We start from the raw sequence: 17,027 nt of genomic DNA, 5'->3' as shown, positions 1-17,027 counted from the left end.
CTTTAAAGCTGATACGTTTGTGAAGAAACTCACAGAAAAGTTAACGAGCCACAAAGTTTCTATGTGAAAACAAAACAGTCATCAGTAAATGTGTGTACATACATGCAATAGTACTGGTACACGAGGAATAAGTGAACATATATCCCAAAAATTTGATTTATTAAAATATTTCATATAAAAATACAGTATTATTTACACAAATATAAGTACACAAAGGACAAGTTTTCTCTGCACGTATTTGTGTAAAGTTTACACAAGTCAACGATTCACTATTACTGAGACGTAAACACTGAGGGAGTGTGAAAAAGAAGATTAAAGATTAAAAAGGGGATTGGCTTCACTTCTTTCACGAACACTGAATCTAACGGGGACTTATGTTGCTAAAATAAACACGTCAAAATTGTTGAAAAAAAATAAAAAACATCACGAGCATCAAGAAATAAATATAAAAGGAGTTTTCAGAAAAAGGAAATGTATTTTAATTTGGCCTTAAACTACTTCTCTGTGATTGTCCTCCACTTGTTCATAAAATACAGACTCTGATCTGCCAATGTAAACCATGAGAAAACATTTTGGCCTGAGACGGGAGGACGCTGTAAAACTCACCTGTTTCTCACAGTCATTTCTAATGTTGGAGGATAAAAGTCCTCAGCCCTCTGTGACATGTGGGGCCCCTGAACGGCCACATTCTCCGCCAATCACAGCAGAGGAGGCGGGACTATCCCTGAAAACCTTTGCACTGGAAGCTTTTACAAAAAAAAAAAAAAAAAAGAGAAATGTAAGCATCCCAGTGTTGACCTGTCACAGCCATTAATGCTCCAAAGTCCTCAGAGTGCACCGGGAGTGAACTGAGCGTCCTGTCCTCAGTAATGATAGACTCTGATCTGGTTGTTATCGTCCAGTCCGAGCTGCACCAGATTGCTTTTGGAGGAGGGAGCCTGATAGCGCGTGAACAGAGGTCTGGAAGGGCGAGTTAAAGACGATGACAGACAGACAGACAGACAGACAGACCGGTTATTACTGGTGTGCTGTTAACAACAGATTGGCAGTAATATGAAGTATTTAAAGGTTATCAGATGAGTGGAGGAAGGAAAACAGGCAATAGATTAATTATTAAACGTGAACGCCGATAAAAAAAGAAAAGAAAACGGAAATATAGTAGTTGAAAGCGAAAAAGAGCAATGAACTACAGAAATAAGTCAATACATTTTTTGTATCGACCAACTTTTGGTCTATTTTGGTGCTCCATAGATACAGACGCAAACAGAGACCCTGAGATGATGTGATAATGAAAAAAGCCCAGAGACTCATGTTGAGACTTGCGCGTTACTGTGCTGCGCTCTGTTTGTGTGCAAAAGAACCCTTTTGGGAATGTTGTTATCGCACCTTGTATGTTGATGTATGGCAGTTATATTTTGTGTTTGTGTGTGGATGAGTGTATTTGATGGAAGGATACATGCTGGTGTCTTTTTTACGCATCTCCAACCACCTCTTGTTGCCGTCAATCAGCCCCTGCAGCCTCTGGCCATCCACCTCAACTGACCTCTGCATCGACCGCAGGCTCCGGCCATGGTCACTAAAACACACACACACACACACACACACACACACACACACACACACACACACACACACACACACACACACACACACACACACACACACACACACACACACACGCACGTGCACACACACGTGCACACACACGTGCACACACATTCACACAGATTTTAAGGAGTGTTTTAAGTAAATTTAAGACAGCGAGTATGTCTATGATTGACTAAAATAGTAGGATTACAGGTGTATTGCAGGTTGCAGTACCTGACGGGAGTGTATGATGAGTACGCTGAGTTGGTCCTGGTGCTGCTGGAAACGATCGGGTCAATAGCTGCTCCTGGAGAACGGAACAGCAGTTCAGGACCAACAACAGTGACTGAAACAGATATTAACAAGTCCCAATATTGGTGCTTCACAGATTCACTGACGTACCCGGGAATATCTGGCCCCACCGGCTGTTAATGAGGTCCTCAGAGGCCCTCAGCCCACTGCTGATGGGGGTGCTGAAGACAGGGGCGGCTGCAGAGCTGCCCTGAGGCGCCCAGTTCCAGCTCGGCTCCGAGAGCCTCACCGGAGGAGGTGGGGCCATGGAGCTGGGACCCAGACCGTGCATCTGGGGGATGCCAGGGGCAGCGGTGGAGGAGGTGTGAGTTGAGGTGGAGAGAGGGAACGCTGCGTAAGGTATGGTGCTCTGCCTCTGGGCCAGTGAACCCAGTGCACTCAGGACGGTGTTGAGCTGGCCTGAGATCTGCTGCAGGGAATCTCCTAACTCCTGGACTTTGGCCGGGACAGTGGGATGACCTCCTGACATGTAAAGAGATGAGATAAAAAAAAAAAAATTAAAAAGTGAGGTTTTCAGACAGGGAGGGGCAGCAGCCCGGGGAGGCACTACACAGTTGGAGGGGGGCTCAGAGGGGAAGATGTGAGACAGGAGGAGCAGTTGCAGCAGCACTGGCTGTGACACACAGCTCATAGAGGCAAATAAAGTCCTTCAAAACTCTGGCTGCTGCAACTTCATCAAAATCCATACTTTGTCTCTGACTTAGGAAAATAGAATTTACTATCTCAAAATTACAAGAAAACATCCCGTCTCGTCTGATAGAACGTCCTCATTAGGAGATCAGGTTTCCAATGTTTTTTTTCTTTTGTAAATATAACGTGCTTCTGTAAGAACTTGCTTAAGAATCACCATGTTTTTAAATGTTCTTCTGTATCTTCAAGTATGCCTACATGACTAAACTGGATATGCTTATAGGTAATTCGGCATACTTTTAATGGGACTTTGGTTGCAGCCCACAGCTCACTTACAGACTCCATGCCAACATATTACTGTCTGTTTACATCCCTCCAAATTATGGAAACTATACTCCTGACACTTAGAGCGCAATTGACAAAATTAATAACAGGAGTGACCAATTTCATTAATATTTACCTTTTCATGCTGCACTATCAATATTTTTGAACATTGCTGACAGAGTTCACATATTCCTGAAACACTGACACTCCATTCAAATACAGAGATTTTGACCTGTGTATAAAACATGTGAAGCTACAGACGTAAAAAAGTCTAACTATTTTTAAAAAAATGCCTCGGTGATGGTGATGGGATGACATGGAATGTGTCAGACTTTGAAAAACCCTGATTTATTATGAGTACTGTATATGAAATTATCATCAGCAAAATCGGAAATGAAATTAGTGTAAATATGTAAAAAAGAGTTGAAAAAGATGAATTTATTTTAATTATTTATTTACATTTTTACTTGCAGGTAAAAAAAAAGATGTTACCTGTCCCGTTGGGCGGGTCCACAGTGCTGCTCAGGTCTGACTCAGTCACATCAAAGGTCACCTTCCTTCCTCCTGCCAGCTGAGACAAATCCTCAAACAGAGGCTGAGCGAAGAAAGACTCGTTAATGACATCCTGATGAAAACAGTTTGGACACATATAAAGTCTCTTCACGTGCACAACTGGTCAGAGTCTCATTTAAAGCAAACTTAATCATTAAACTGATCAAATTGATGAGCTTCATTTACTAATTGATCACAAATCACTAGAAGAAAACTATTCCTAAGAGTGAGAGCACAGTGCAGTGAGTGTGTCAGGTGTTCGGGTAACTTTCATAGCTTTTCTTGTTTATAGATTTGGTTTGATCCTCTACAATGAAAATACTAAAGTGAACTTGGACTAATCCGATACGTAGGCTGATCTTTTCTCCTGACCTCCTCAGCTATGGAGCTCTCGAGTTGCTGAAGCTGCTCCTCTTTCCTCCGTAGGAGAGTGTTTCCTCTCTGAACCGTCCGCTGCAGCTCCGTCACGTTTCTGGCCTCCTGACACAACAAAGGAAAACAACCATCACTAGGCACGTATTTTAAAATCAACTTTGCCAAACATCAATCCAATGAATATTGCACAGGACTTGGGTCCCACTCCTCCTTACCTGCTGAAGGGTTCTTATCATCTCCTCGGTCACTCCTCCACCAGGACCGGGAGCCTGAGCGGAGCTGGTCTGGGCTGCCTGCAGAGCTGCGTGTCTCTCCATCAGCCGGCTGCTCTCCCTCTCCAGGAACAGTTTGGTCTTCTGGTTGAGGGCTTCGTGGGAGGAGATGTACCGCCTGACCCTGGACACGTACAGGTGTAGGAACAGCAGCTGTAGTCAGGCACACGCGAACAACGTGCATCCAAACCATTCACGTTTTGAACAACAGTAAACAAAGGATAATCCTTTGTTTATTTTACATTGGCCGCAATGTTCGATCATCTCAGCTGGCAGGCATGTGATGCCACTACACGCAGATGAGTACTGACAAGATGGTCTGGTTGGCGTTGTGTGTTTATTACCCTCAAAGGTATTCTTATAATGCCACATCATCCAATGAATGGGAAAGAATATCAGAAAATCGAAATAAACATGCTATGTAGTTATTAGTTGATATCAATCAATCCCTGCGACGTACTAAACCATCAACATGACATCAGTCCATTAAGAATTGACGACTGTCCTAATTTCTATACTGTACTAAACACAAAATAAATATAACCGTGCATTTATGACCACAGATTTGTGTCTTTGTGTCTCCTTACTCGTCTATGCTGCTGTGGCTGTCGGATACCGGGGAGAGAGGCGGGTCGTCCAGGTCCTCTACATGTAGTGATGCTTCTCTCCTGTCACTGGAGGGCACCGTCCCCCTCTCTGCCTTCCTTGTGTCCTGCTCTGATGTGGGGAAAGTGCTCACTCCTTCACCTTGTTCCAGCTCACTGACAAAACGAGACCACAAACCCTTTAAGATGCAAAAACCTCCAACATTCTACACAAATCAGAACTTTGATTTTGGAAACTGTTCCTCTTCCGGTGTGTCCGAGTCCTGTGGCAGAAGAATGTACCTGACTCTGCGGCCCAGACGTTCGCATCGCTCCTGCAGCAGCGCCACCTTGCTCTCCAGTCGCTCATTGTCCTCCTTGGCTCTCCAGCTCTCTTCCCTGGCTTTGTCTCTCTCCAGCCTCAGCCTCGCCTCCTGCTCCTTGGCCTCGCTCCTCTCCTCCCTGGCTATGTGGAGGAGTTCTCGGGCTTGAGTTTTCTCCTCCCTCATCCTCTCCAGCTCCTCCTTCAGCTGGTCTCTCTCCTGGATCAGCCGAGGTAAGGCCTGACCACACAGGTGGGGAAATAAGAGGGTTGACAGATGGTAGAGCCGGTGAATATAATCTATTCATCAGGAGAAAGTCGGACTTCTCACCTCTATCTGTCTGTCCACTTCCTCCTCCTCGCCTGCGAGCTTTTTCCTCCTCCTCTTCAGATCGGCTGCCTGGCAGGAGACAGAATTGATGAGTCCATGTGTTTTTAGCTTCGTGTTAATAATACATACAGTTCGGGAGAGATACCTTAGTCTGCAGCATGGCCTCTTGGCTCTTCAGCTCTTTGGCTCTCAGCTCCAACTGATCTGACAGACGCTGCAGTTCGGACTCCTGCAGGGAGAAATAAGACAATTATATTTTTTAGAAAAGGCTTCCCTCCTTTTTGGAGCATCATCTGGTTCCAGTCCATACACAGAAGGCAGGTGCCAATGTAAACCATCCGCTTAGATATGTCTGGAAAACAGACACTAGACAAACTGTAACAGCTGCTGTGTTCTTGCCTAGTTGGCATCTTGTCTCACCTTCCGCGAGAGTCCCAGCTGAGTCTTTTGTGTCTCGGTGTTGAGCTGCAGGCGGAGTTTCTCCAGTTGGACAGCATGTGAGGCCTGGAGACGCTCTCTGTCCTCCTGCAGAGACGACAGCAAGCGCTCCCTCTGAGCGGTCTCCTGGAAAACAAACGAAATGTCACAGACCTGTCATGAATGATAAAAACATATACTACATTATGTATTATCAATGACAAAGGTAACACTTTCAGAAAGGAGTTTTACTTTTACACTTCAGCAATTTTCCATTATTCAGGAGGCCAAGCAATGTCAACACAGTCTCTTTGCCTTTTTTGGTTTAACTGTAACAAGGCTGCCTCCATCAAAGAAGATACTCTTTGTAGGCTTATCTCGTTCAACCGAGTTTACACTGAGGCGGAAGATGAATATAAAGAAAATGTTCTGTAGGACAAAGATGAGATTCTGTTTTTAAGTGCCAGCAAGGATCATTTTGTCACTGCTAACTACATAATATTATTATTTTAAGCCTGACATTCTTTGTCAAAACATACAATGGAAACAAAACCACCAAACAGTCATTTAGAGATGATCTACTATTTTTAGTATTGAATATAGTATTCACAGTTGTACAGGATGTCGGCGTGTATCAGGTAAATCTGCAACTCTGTCTGACCTCATCGAGGTATTTCTCTCTGATGTTGTTCATCTCTCTCCTGTGGTCGTCCCTCAGCTGCTCCAGCTTCCTCTCGTGATCCCGCTGAACTTCCTCCCGCACTTCTTGGAGCACGTCACCCAACTGGGCATCGGCGGTGGCGTATCAGTGTAAGACAGCACAAACAAAAAGTTACTATCCACTGAAGTTTTACTTGAACTTTAGCTAGAACAAAATGAACAAATACCCACGATGATGTAATTTTGTACATATATTTGTGTGTCCTCTAACCTCGCGGTGGTACTCTGCCAGTTGCTGTTCAGGTCGTGGAGTCATCATCAGCTCCCTCCTCCTCTCCGTGGTTTTGACCTTTATACACACAAAACAGTGCAAACACAGACAGAGATCATTAATCTGTGTTCCTCGGGTCCAATACCACCGTGTACCATCAAAATCCAACAGAACAAACTTCTGGTTCTTGTGTTGTTTTCAGTTAGATTTGCCGTTGACTTTAATAACAATAACATCAATAAAATATGGGTATACACTGCGTATAGACTGTTAATGTCTAATCACTCTGAACGGTACAGTTTTGCCACTAGTTTAATTCCAAAAATGCGTCTTTATGGATTTGTAACACAAAATATGTTAATAAAACACTTGATAGTGCCATCGTAACCAAGAATATTTGCTCTTGCTGTTTGCCAATAACACCTGAGAGGAAATAAATAAAACTAAAGCTGCACTGAAGAGGCTAACAGGACTGTGAGTCACCTAAAACAACAAATGGTCTCCCACAAAAAAGGCCTCTCCAGTCCCTTTCCCCTCACATGAAACCAAAGATCAAGTTAATATGTCCACCTGCTAACATATAGTGTGCTAAATAACAGTGACAACATCTGAATCTTTCTGTTTACTGAACTATTTCAAGTATTCGTGCTCAGCTTTAGTTTCAGCTTGTTTCGAGTGAATTGTTCCTCATTAATTGTAAAGACAAGCTGTCTTGAGACAGTGATGCCCGGTGCAAAGACAACATTTCAGTGACTGCATGATATCATATTCAGAAACAAACTGGACCCGAAGCAGGCCGGCATCATCCTCAGTCACCTCCTGTTTCAGAGAGTTCAGTTTCTCCTCCCTCTCCCTCTGGAGTCTCCTCCTCTCCGCCTGCAGCTCCTCTTCCGACTCGGCCTTCAGACAATCGATGTCCTGCCTCTTCTGGGCCTCCAGTCTGTCCCGGGCCGCTGCTCGTTCTTCCTCCAGAGTGACACGTAACTCCTTCAGCAAGATTTCACTCTCCTCCCTGAGCATGCGACACAGACACCAGGGTTAATATGGGGATTATAGATGATTAACTTTGTATTCACACTGTGCATTTAAAAGGTCATACAAATCTTCTCTTGTAACGGTCAACACAATGATATGAAAAGACTGAATTTAGCCCCCCTTTGGGAACTACAGCTTTATTGCACTAGTTTGTTTACTGCATGTGTAAATGTGTGACCTGAGCTTGAGTTGCTTCATCTCTCTCTCCCTCTTGGCAGACTCTCTGAGTTCCTCCAGCGATCCATCAGAGTCGTTCAGCCGGGCCTCCTCCTCTTTCCTCTTAGACAGGAGATGCTGCCGCACAGCCCTGGAGAAACACCCACACACACACACACACACACACACACACACACACACACACACACACACACACACACACACACACACACACTTCAATAAACTGTTGATAACTGTCTCATTTAACCAAAGGACCTGTATAAAATGACATCTTATTGCTCTGATGTAAATTAAGACTCAAACCTCAAAAGAGAAATAACCACTATGAATAAACAAAAACACTGTTTAAGTGATAGTATCTCAGTTGAATGGACTTCTATGAGGGCTGTAATATAATAGGGAAAGTACAGTGTTACACTCTACCTCTGTCTTTCCTCACTCTCCTCCTTCAGCTTCCTCTCCTCCTCCTCCTCTTCTCTCCTCAGCTCATCCTGGAGGAGACGCATCCTCTTCTCCTTTTCCTTCAGTACACGCTCCCTCTCCTCCTCCATCTCCTGCTCAACCTTCCTCCTCTTCCTCTCCTCCTCCTCTTCCTTCCTGTCTCTCAGACTCCTCTCCTCTCTCTCTACCCTCTTCCTCTCCTCCTCCTCCTCCTCCCTGTCTCTCAGACTCCTCTTCTCTCTCTCTACCCTCTTCCTCTCCTCCTCCTCCCTGTCTCTCAGACTCCTCTTCTCTCTCTCTACCCTCTTCCTCTCCTCCTCCTCCTCCCTGTCTCTCAGACTCCTCTTCTCTCTCTCTACCCTCTTCCTCTCCTCCTCCTCCTTCCTGTCTCTCAGACTCCTCTCCTCCCTCTCTGCCCTCTTCCTCTCCTCCTCTTTCTCCCTTTCTCTCAGACTCCTCTCCTCCCTCTCTGCCCTCTTCCTCTCCTCCTCCTCCTCCCTGTCTCTGAGACTCCTCTCCTCTCTCTCTACCCTCTTCCTCTCCTCCTCCTCTTTCTCCCTATCTCTCAGACTCCTCTCCTCCATCTCTGCCCTCTTCCTCTCCTCCTCATCCTCTTTCTCCCTCTCTTTCTTCTCCCTGTCTTTCAGGATTCTCCAGCTTGGCTCTTCTTCTAGTGGAGTCTCTTGTTTTTTTGAGGGGAGTTCAGCCTCTTCGACGTGGTTGTTGGAGCTCCTGACCAGCCGACCCCTGGAGGTTTCAGGTCTCTGCAGCGCCAGAGACATGCCGAGGACTTTTTTAAGGTGGCTGACACCTCGTTCTGAGCGGGAGGAGCTGGAGAGTGAGGGCGAAGGGCTGGACTGGTGAAGGACAAGTCGGTCAACTTTATTGACTGGAGGGTTGTCATTGTCTTTGGCCGACATACGCCTAAAAAGAGAAAAGGCAAAATTATATAGATTTCCCAAACATGCGAGATATTCCCTGGACATTGTGGATGCATGTTTCTTTACAAAGATACGTTTGGTACCTAATAATGTTGGCCGATGGGAAAGTAAAATCAGCTGAGTTTAATAATGAAAACACAAAAAAGGCACACAATGTCTTGTAAAAATGATTCAATCTAGTCTGAGCCCATTGGTTGTTTTCCAGAAGAAGATATAAAAACAACGGTGAACCTTGTGTTGGTCTCTGCCTTCTCCGTCTTTCCATCCTCTTCATCCTCCTCGTCCTCTTGCGTGTCCTCTCTGTCAGCTTTCTCCAGTGGACTGACCGTGCCGGACAGGTCGTTGATGTCTAGAACCTTTTCCGATAGCTTAAAGACACAAAAACAAGAACCATAACGAGACATGTTGGCAATAAACAGTGGAATGAATGAATAGTAAGTGTCGCGGTGCATGATCAGAGTACTTTGACATCTATGGAGGTTGAAGCCTCTTCAATGTTCTTACTGGCTTTAGACACCTGCAATAACACAAACACACAAACACACTCAGCGATAAAAGTTAAACGCTCTAAATGGGAACCCACATGCACATCTGTACAAAACCAAACTGGCCACAAGCAACACCGGACATCGAAGCATGCTGCCAACACCGAAGACACACGGAGACACGCTGAGGCCGAGGCAGCGCCTACATCACAAACACAACCAAGACCAGGGTGCAAGCAGGCACACGGTAAAATCAGACATCTGTAACCAAAGCAAGCAGACTCTGAAGGAGGGAGGAGGAGATGAAGAGACCTGTGTCTGGTCAAATACCAATCTAAAAGAAGGCAGGCACTGTCAACGGGATCAGAGCTTTTCCAATCCAGTCCTCAGGGGCTCAAATAGATTGAATTTATAGTCCAGTGTGAGTGATGTTATCGAGGCAGGATGAGGCAGCCCCTAAGGCAGTGGTGTTGGATTCTGGGAGCTACACGCACCTGCTTGCACAGATCAGGCAGGACCAGGGTCGGGGTTGGGGAGTGAGTGAGAGAGGGGGGATGTATGCTGGGTGAGCACGCACAGAGGCAACACCAAACCCTACCTCTGCAGGAAGGGGGGATTTTTTTGTCTTCATCTGGCCACCGGGACTTTTTCTCTTTTGGTAAAGCTTCCTCTGGTCTAGCTTGGCTGGCTGCACGCGAGCTGTTTCCTCTTTAAAAACCTCCACGACTTCCTCCTCGCTCTCTGACGCTCTTTGGGGCTTTTGGCCTTCCTCCTCTATCTCCTCTCCCCCCCTCTCTGTTTCTTGTCCTTCGCTCTGCACACAACTTGCCAACACCTCCTCCTCCTCCTCCTCCTCCTCCTCCTCTCACTCTCCATCAGTTTCCTCTGGCTTAGGGAGCATCTCTCCAAAGCCTCATCACTCTCTCCCTCCTCCTCTTCCTCTCCTTTGCCACTTATCTCTTCCTCATCTCTCTCACTTTCATCCTGCTTTCCATTTTTTGGGTTTCTCTCGAGCTCATCTCTCTCTCTGTCAGTTTTGTCCTCCTCCTCACTCCCTCCATCTTCCTCACTTTTGAAGCATTTCTCCACAACTTCCTCAGATTCCTCTTCTTCTACATTTTGCATCTCGTCTTCCTCCTCAACAGAATCCTTCCCAGCCTCATCGCTCTCCACAGTCACCTCTCTGTCTTTGCTTTCATCATCCTGGCTTCTGATGCACATTTCTAATTCTTCATCGCTGTCGTTCTCCTCTTTTTCATTCCTCTGCTGTCTACGGTCTTCCCCTTCATTACAACATTCCTCCTCTACCTCATCACTGTCTCCCTCCTCCTCCTCTTTGTTGCTCTCTACAACCGCTTTACTTCCTCTCTGATCTTCCGCTGTCTCGTCCCCCTCCTCTCTGCTTTGTCTGTCTTTCTCGTCCGTTTCGTCTCCATCTTTCGTCTCATTTTCCTCCTCTTCTGTCCCTCCCGCCTCTGCTTTTTCTCCCTCCTCCTCTTCCTCACTTAACTCCTCTGCTACCTCCTCTCCTGAGTGCTGAGCAGAGTGTTCAGGTTCAGGGCTGGTAGCACCGGCCCCCTCCTCACTGACGTGGTTTCCACTGCCAGCGTGGGGAGAGAAGTGGATGTGGCGGCCCTTCACAGAGTCCTTGGCGGTGGAGGGTAATAGGAGGAACAGTCCGTCCGTCCCAAACAGAGGCACGGAGGAAGGCGTGCAGAGACAAAAGGGGAGAGAAGGGATGGAGGAGGGCAGGTGAGGAAAGGAGGCGGACAAAAAGATTGTGACTCCCGCAGACGGAGGGCGGAGGAGTGGTGTTCTCGATCAACCGCATGCAAAACCGACAGATCGTGCAAACAACAGAATGAATCATGTTGGAGAACCAACACGTTGGAGGCCGACAGATACTGGATTTGTAGGGCCGATGCCAATGCCGATATTTGAGAGTAATATCGGCCATATAATCAAATGTGGTTATCAAACACTTTTGACACTTGTGGCAAAGATGTGTAATAGAGGCAAGATACAGTATGTTACAGTTTATTGTCCCATACCAACATCGGTGAACCGAACCAGTAAACTTCACTTGGAACTTATTATACGGTTGTTGTTTTTTTTTATATTAAAAACACAAACATCTTTGCCTGAATTCTGTTCTGTAGAAAAAGTTTTCAAATTGGCAAACATAAAGCAGAGGCCAATATCAGAAGACCAAACTGGCCGGCTGATATATCGGTCGGGCTCCACAACACATAAAAATGAATAAAAACATACACGTATGCACACACAAAATACACAAACTTTCTTGTTCTGGGTCTTTTTCACAATCAAACACAGGCACACACACACACACACACACACACACACACACACACACACACACACACACACACACACACACACACACACACACACACACACACACACACACTGGGGCGGGTTTGTTTTTATGAATATGATTTTCTTGTCTCAGCACTGAATTACAACACACTAACACTGCTAAATCACTGGGAAATTCTGTCAACAAAGACAAGAGAAAGTTATATGAAGAATTTAGATGATTCATGACTTTGGGCTGACTGTTCAGTGGTGATGGTATGGAGTTGTACTGTGAATAATGCAAATGAATAAATGAATCAGAGGAAAACGCGAGTATTCATTGTTTCGATGGTGACGACGCATGCTCGTGTTCTTCCGATTCAGACAGCAAAGCAGTAACAGTGACAGTAGGAGGACAGCAGGACAAAGAGGAAGACACAGTAACAGCCGTGCCCGTAGGACAGATCCCAGCAGCACAGCAGCTGCACGAACACATACGGGTCGCAGTGCAAAGGTGAGAGGTTCAAAGGTCAAAGAGACACAAGAGAAGGAATAACAGATGGTTTAGAAATCGCAGTTACATGAGACAAGAAGAAAAGTCCACTACGGTACTGACACACAGACAAGTAGGACTCACCCACAACTTAAAACACATGTAAACCTACTATATATTATCACTTACATCCCACATTATTATGCTCTTCTTAGTTAAACAAATTCTGATAATCACAACAGACAAGACACTGCAGCCATTCAGAGAATCTGATACTGTACACACATACACATATGTGAAGAGTACAGCAATGGCAGAGATGTTCTATTTCGACTGTTCGATGCGAGAAAGAAAAACAAACATAATGCTTGGAGTGGCTGAAGAAGAGGATTTGTGAGTTTTTACTTGCTGGGACGGCGGTTCAGGGCTGTGGTCTCCAGACAGGGCCAAGTCCTGCAACTCTGGCTCCGTCCTCTCCTCAGCTGGAGCTGCACCGCTGGCCTCGCTGTCCTGAAGCAAACATTCACAAAGATTGCTCAAACTCTCCTCTGGATTCCATAAACCATTTAATAAGACAAAATATATTCCTGCCTAATACGTATGGTACATTTCAGGAATGAATATGAATCAAATTCTCTCTTGTAGAAGATTAAAGGCAGAAAATGGCCAATACAGGTATTTATATACCAGGGAATTACCAACCAATATCAGAATATGCCTTACAATGTCTACTATGTAATCATTGTTGTTTTAACCAAATGATCCTGTCTACCTCATATTGAGGGCCTCCTCCAAGAGAATCCAGGTCCAGGTGGAGGTTCTTCAGTAGTCTGTCTGTACCACGAGGACTTGGCTGAAAAAGAGACATGTTTTGGTTTCACAACAACTTGAAGTGTATTTCTGAGACGACAGGAAGCCAAACCAACCTCATTTTCGGAGATTTTGTCTTCATCGTTGTCATCGTCATCATCAAAATCTGGCAAAGTAAGCGACACCCTCTCCTGTTTCCTGCTGCCTAACACGCTAGAAGCCCCGCTGCTTCGAAGACCCTGAAAAAGAAAGAATGTAATGACGGTAAGGGTTTGGAGAGGATCAGAACTCCATAGCACGTCATACACTTTTTCATATAGAAACAGGATTTTACCCGAAGGGATGGCTTGAGGGGTTCCAGCCCCCCAGAGCTGTCGAGGGACCCGCGGAGAGCAGGCGCAGATCCGGAGAGAGGACCTGGGCCGGGGCCGTCCAGACCTCTCAGAGGAGCCAAGCTGCCAAGTGGGGACAGTAATGGCGCCAAAGCTGAAGTGAATCCCTGTATGAACAGGGACACAGAACCTGGATGAAAACAGGGCTCCAACTATTTTCAAGACAATCATTTTCCAGGATATTTTTCTAGGACATTATTTAGGAGGACCACACCTAACAAGGTCAGGTCTCATTTAAAACATCAAGCACAGGGCCAACATTTTAGATGTTTACGTTACTTCAGATGTTTATGTTACTTCAGATGTTTACATTTTTATCACCCCATACCATCAAGGACACATCTCCCAAATGCATTCATTCTGCGGCAGGACAACAAGTCCGAACATCCAGCCAACTATCTTCAGCCACTAAAGCCCCTTCTCCGTTGGCAGTGCCAACGCGGCTCAGCTCAGCTCAGCTCTATTTGCGTTTTTGTTTTGTTTTGTTTTCCATCGTCTGTAGACAGTACTGTCAGATATTTTTTTTTAGCACCTGCGTCTCCTGGGTTCCTAGCACGCTAAGTCAATACTAGAAGGTGACGGGAAAACAATGCAGACGGAATCAGAGGGAATCGTCACAATCAGCTGATTTTTTTTCCCATTGCATGTACTTGTGTTCTTACTACTCTATAACAGTGGATAAAGAAACAGTCCTGCACTGAAGCATTTATCAGTGTAAATCCCTAACCTTAAACTACATAAAGTGTACTGTTAGACTACTCTCGTCTGCTGCTGCACTCGTGAATGAGTTTCCTCTTCTCTCTCGTGTGGTGGTAACACAAAAAGCAGCAAAATACAACACAAAACCTGTAAAAGAAGTGCAACAACTACTCACTCGAGGAGTCTTCAAGGGCTCCTTCTTCTTCTTCTCTTTCTTCTCCTTCTTTTCTTTCTTCTTCTTCTTGTCCTTCTTCATCCCAGCGCCCCCAGCTGTGGCGGTGAGCTGGGCGCGCTCACGCTCCTGGTCCACGAGGCGGCGGTAGTGCTCGTCGCAGGGGTGATCCCAGGTGGACTGGCCCGTGGAGAAGTTGAAATAGTAGATGTCCCCCGTCACGTCTTGGCTGTGAGGGGGGAGGAGGAGGAGGAGGAGGAGGAGGAGGAGGAGGAGGAGGAGGAGGAGGAGGAGGAGGAAAGAGAATGTGGGTCACTTCAATACCTCAAAAAAGAAATGGATGGATGGATGGATGGATGGATGGATGGATGGATGGATGGATGGATGGATGGATGGATGGATGGATGGATGGATGATGGGTGGATGGATGGATGGATGGATGGATGGATGGATGATGGGTGGATGGATGATGGATGGATGGATGGATGGATGGATGGATGGATGGATAGATGATGGGTGGATGGATGCATGATGGATGGATGGATGGATGATGGATGGATGGATGGATGCATGATGGATTTGTGCATGTAGATTCTGGATTGATTGCTGCTTTCTCAGTGCTACACAAAGAGTTCAAATGACAAGCGTGTCTCTCCAAGTCCCTACAATGCTTCACATTGCTGTGTCAGCAGTGTGTTGTAAAGTTAGAGGCTTTGTTTTAACAAGCTCTGCAGCTGACATCTCCCTGGAGACGCTGTTAAGATAAGGACACTACGCGGCTTCAGCTGCAGGTGTCAAGACCAGACCTTCACCTGACGAACACACTCGGACTCGCCGGTGTAGCGGGGCTGAAATTTAAACATCTTCTGTCTTCAGTAGCCGTGATGCCGGAGGTCCATTCCCCAGACTTTTTCCGATCACTTACCAAGGCTTCCACTCGGGAGGCAAAGGGGCGACGATGCCCTCCCTGGCCAGCCACAGGAGCTCCGGCTCATCGTCGGGATCGATGCCAATCTCTCTCGCGTACTCCTGGATCTCTGATCAGAGAAGGAGAAACGGAGAAAGTGAGATATGACAGGAGCTGAATGGAGATGTGGCAGGGAGAGTATTTAAAAGAGGCCATTATACAACAAGATGTTCATGTTTGTACATTAGAATCAGAATCTGCTTTATTGGCCAGATATGTTTACACACACAGAAACAGACACGAATAGACACGGAACAACTAAAGGACATATTAAACTAATAAGGACATATGAAGTCAAGTAAAACCAAACACGTCCCGTCTGCTGCGACCCCAAAGTACCTTGTTCAGAGGGGATATAGTTCTCATCGTAGTCTTCTTCGAGGATCAGCTGGTCTCCTATGAGAGCAGCTGCAGTCATGGTTACTGCAGAGACAAGTGAGGAGGCAAAACATCAGGACAGATCGACAGGAACTGCGTCTTATAACGAGAAGGTCGCACAGCCTCACGTCTACGTTGTCCTGTGTAAGAGACACCTTTTGTTTTTGAGAGAGAGAGAGAGAGAGAGGAAACGTGATCTGATCTGATAAGATGAATAAATTAGGTTAACTTCTTGCATCTTAAAAAGAACAGCGAGGGTTTTACTGTTAAAGGACATTTTGGAGCCTGTGGAAAACTGTGCATCAGTAAAGCCACACCAACACCGCAATTAAACGAAAAATAACAACGTTAAGTCGTTTAAAAACAAAACAAAACAAAAAAACAGTAATGCTTAAGGATGAGATAAGATAATTAGCATCTCAGCTAACTTTAACATTAGCTCAACGTTAGCTCAGCAAGCTAAGTAGTTGGAGAAAAGCGTATTCGTGCCAACCGAGTTACCTTCCAAACTTTCAATAGTTTGTTCATTAGCCTCTGCGGCAATATCGATCAGCTGTCAGCGCTTTGACGGAGACATTGTGTACGCAGGCTGGAGAAAGGTGCCAAAGTTACACTAACAACAAGCAGCATCTCCAAGGACGCTTCCCCCGTTTCCTGTTGACGATGGAGGCGTGGCTGTGATTGGCTGAGCCACGTGAGGCGTTCACGGGTCGTCGGAAGATCGTACCTCGTCAACAAATCCGGCACATTTGTGTCAGTACAGTGTTATAGTAAACTTGTTTTAATATAACGATGTGACAGAACGTATTTGATTTAGTTGGACTTGAGAAAACGTAATGAAAAAAAATCATAAAGGATCCCTGTAGTTGTTCTTGTTGATAATTCAATATTATGGATTGAAATGTGCACGTTACTATTGTGAGAAGATACTAATAACCTATGATGAAATCATTGAATGAAATAAATGTTTTCTGTACAGTAGGATTGTACAACCCATATATCTGGCTCAGTTGTTTGGGACCCTCGCTATAACCCGTTTAATATTTTGTACTGCACCTGAAAGCACCAATTGTTCTACATCTTC

At 45.5% G+C, this 17,027-nt stretch overlaps 1 protein-coding gene across 1 annotated transcript; it reads right to left on the bottom strand.

Moving 5' to 3' along the window:
- Window positions 1–140: 140 nt before the first annotated feature.
- LOC138621331 (centrosomal protein of 164 kDa-like) lies at window positions 141–16,600 on the bottom strand. The gene is given in 29 exon segments (XM_069699345.1): window positions 141–960; window positions 1,457–1,576; window positions 1,822–1,894; window positions 1,990–2,361; window positions 3,346–3,448; window positions 3,778–3,885; window positions 3,996–4,176; window positions 4,640–4,813; window positions 4,940–5,199; window positions 5,290–5,358; window positions 5,435–5,518; window positions 5,710–5,853; window positions 6,368–6,490; window positions 6,638–6,715; window positions 7,454–7,649; window positions 7,851–7,979; window positions 8,273–9,214; window positions 9,463–9,599; window positions 9,695–9,748; window positions 10,315–10,580; window positions 10,583–11,363; window positions 12,931–13,035; window positions 13,298–13,378; window positions 13,452–13,574; window positions 13,670–13,834; window positions 14,602–14,827; window positions 15,524–15,635; window positions 15,905–15,988; window positions 16,445–16,600. Coding segments are annotated over 28 exon segments (5,382 nt in total). The 5' UTR covers window positions 15,984–15,988; window positions 16,445–16,600; the 3' UTR covers window positions 141–863.
- Between the last annotated feature and the right edge of the window lie 427 nt (window positions 16,601–17,027).

This window comes from Brachyistius frenatus, unplaced genomic scaffold, assembly GCF_029030835.1.
Source record: "Brachyistius frenatus isolate BFR_SWC_R1_liver_20210118 unplaced genomic scaffold, ASM2903083v1 Contig_1, whole genome shotgun sequence".
In the NCBI taxonomy this organism is placed as follows: Eukaryota; Metazoa; Chordata; class Actinopteri; family Embiotocidae; genus Brachyistius; species Brachyistius frenatus.
Note: the sequence above shows the minus strand (reverse complement) of the source record. Positions and strands in the feature narration are given on the sequence as shown.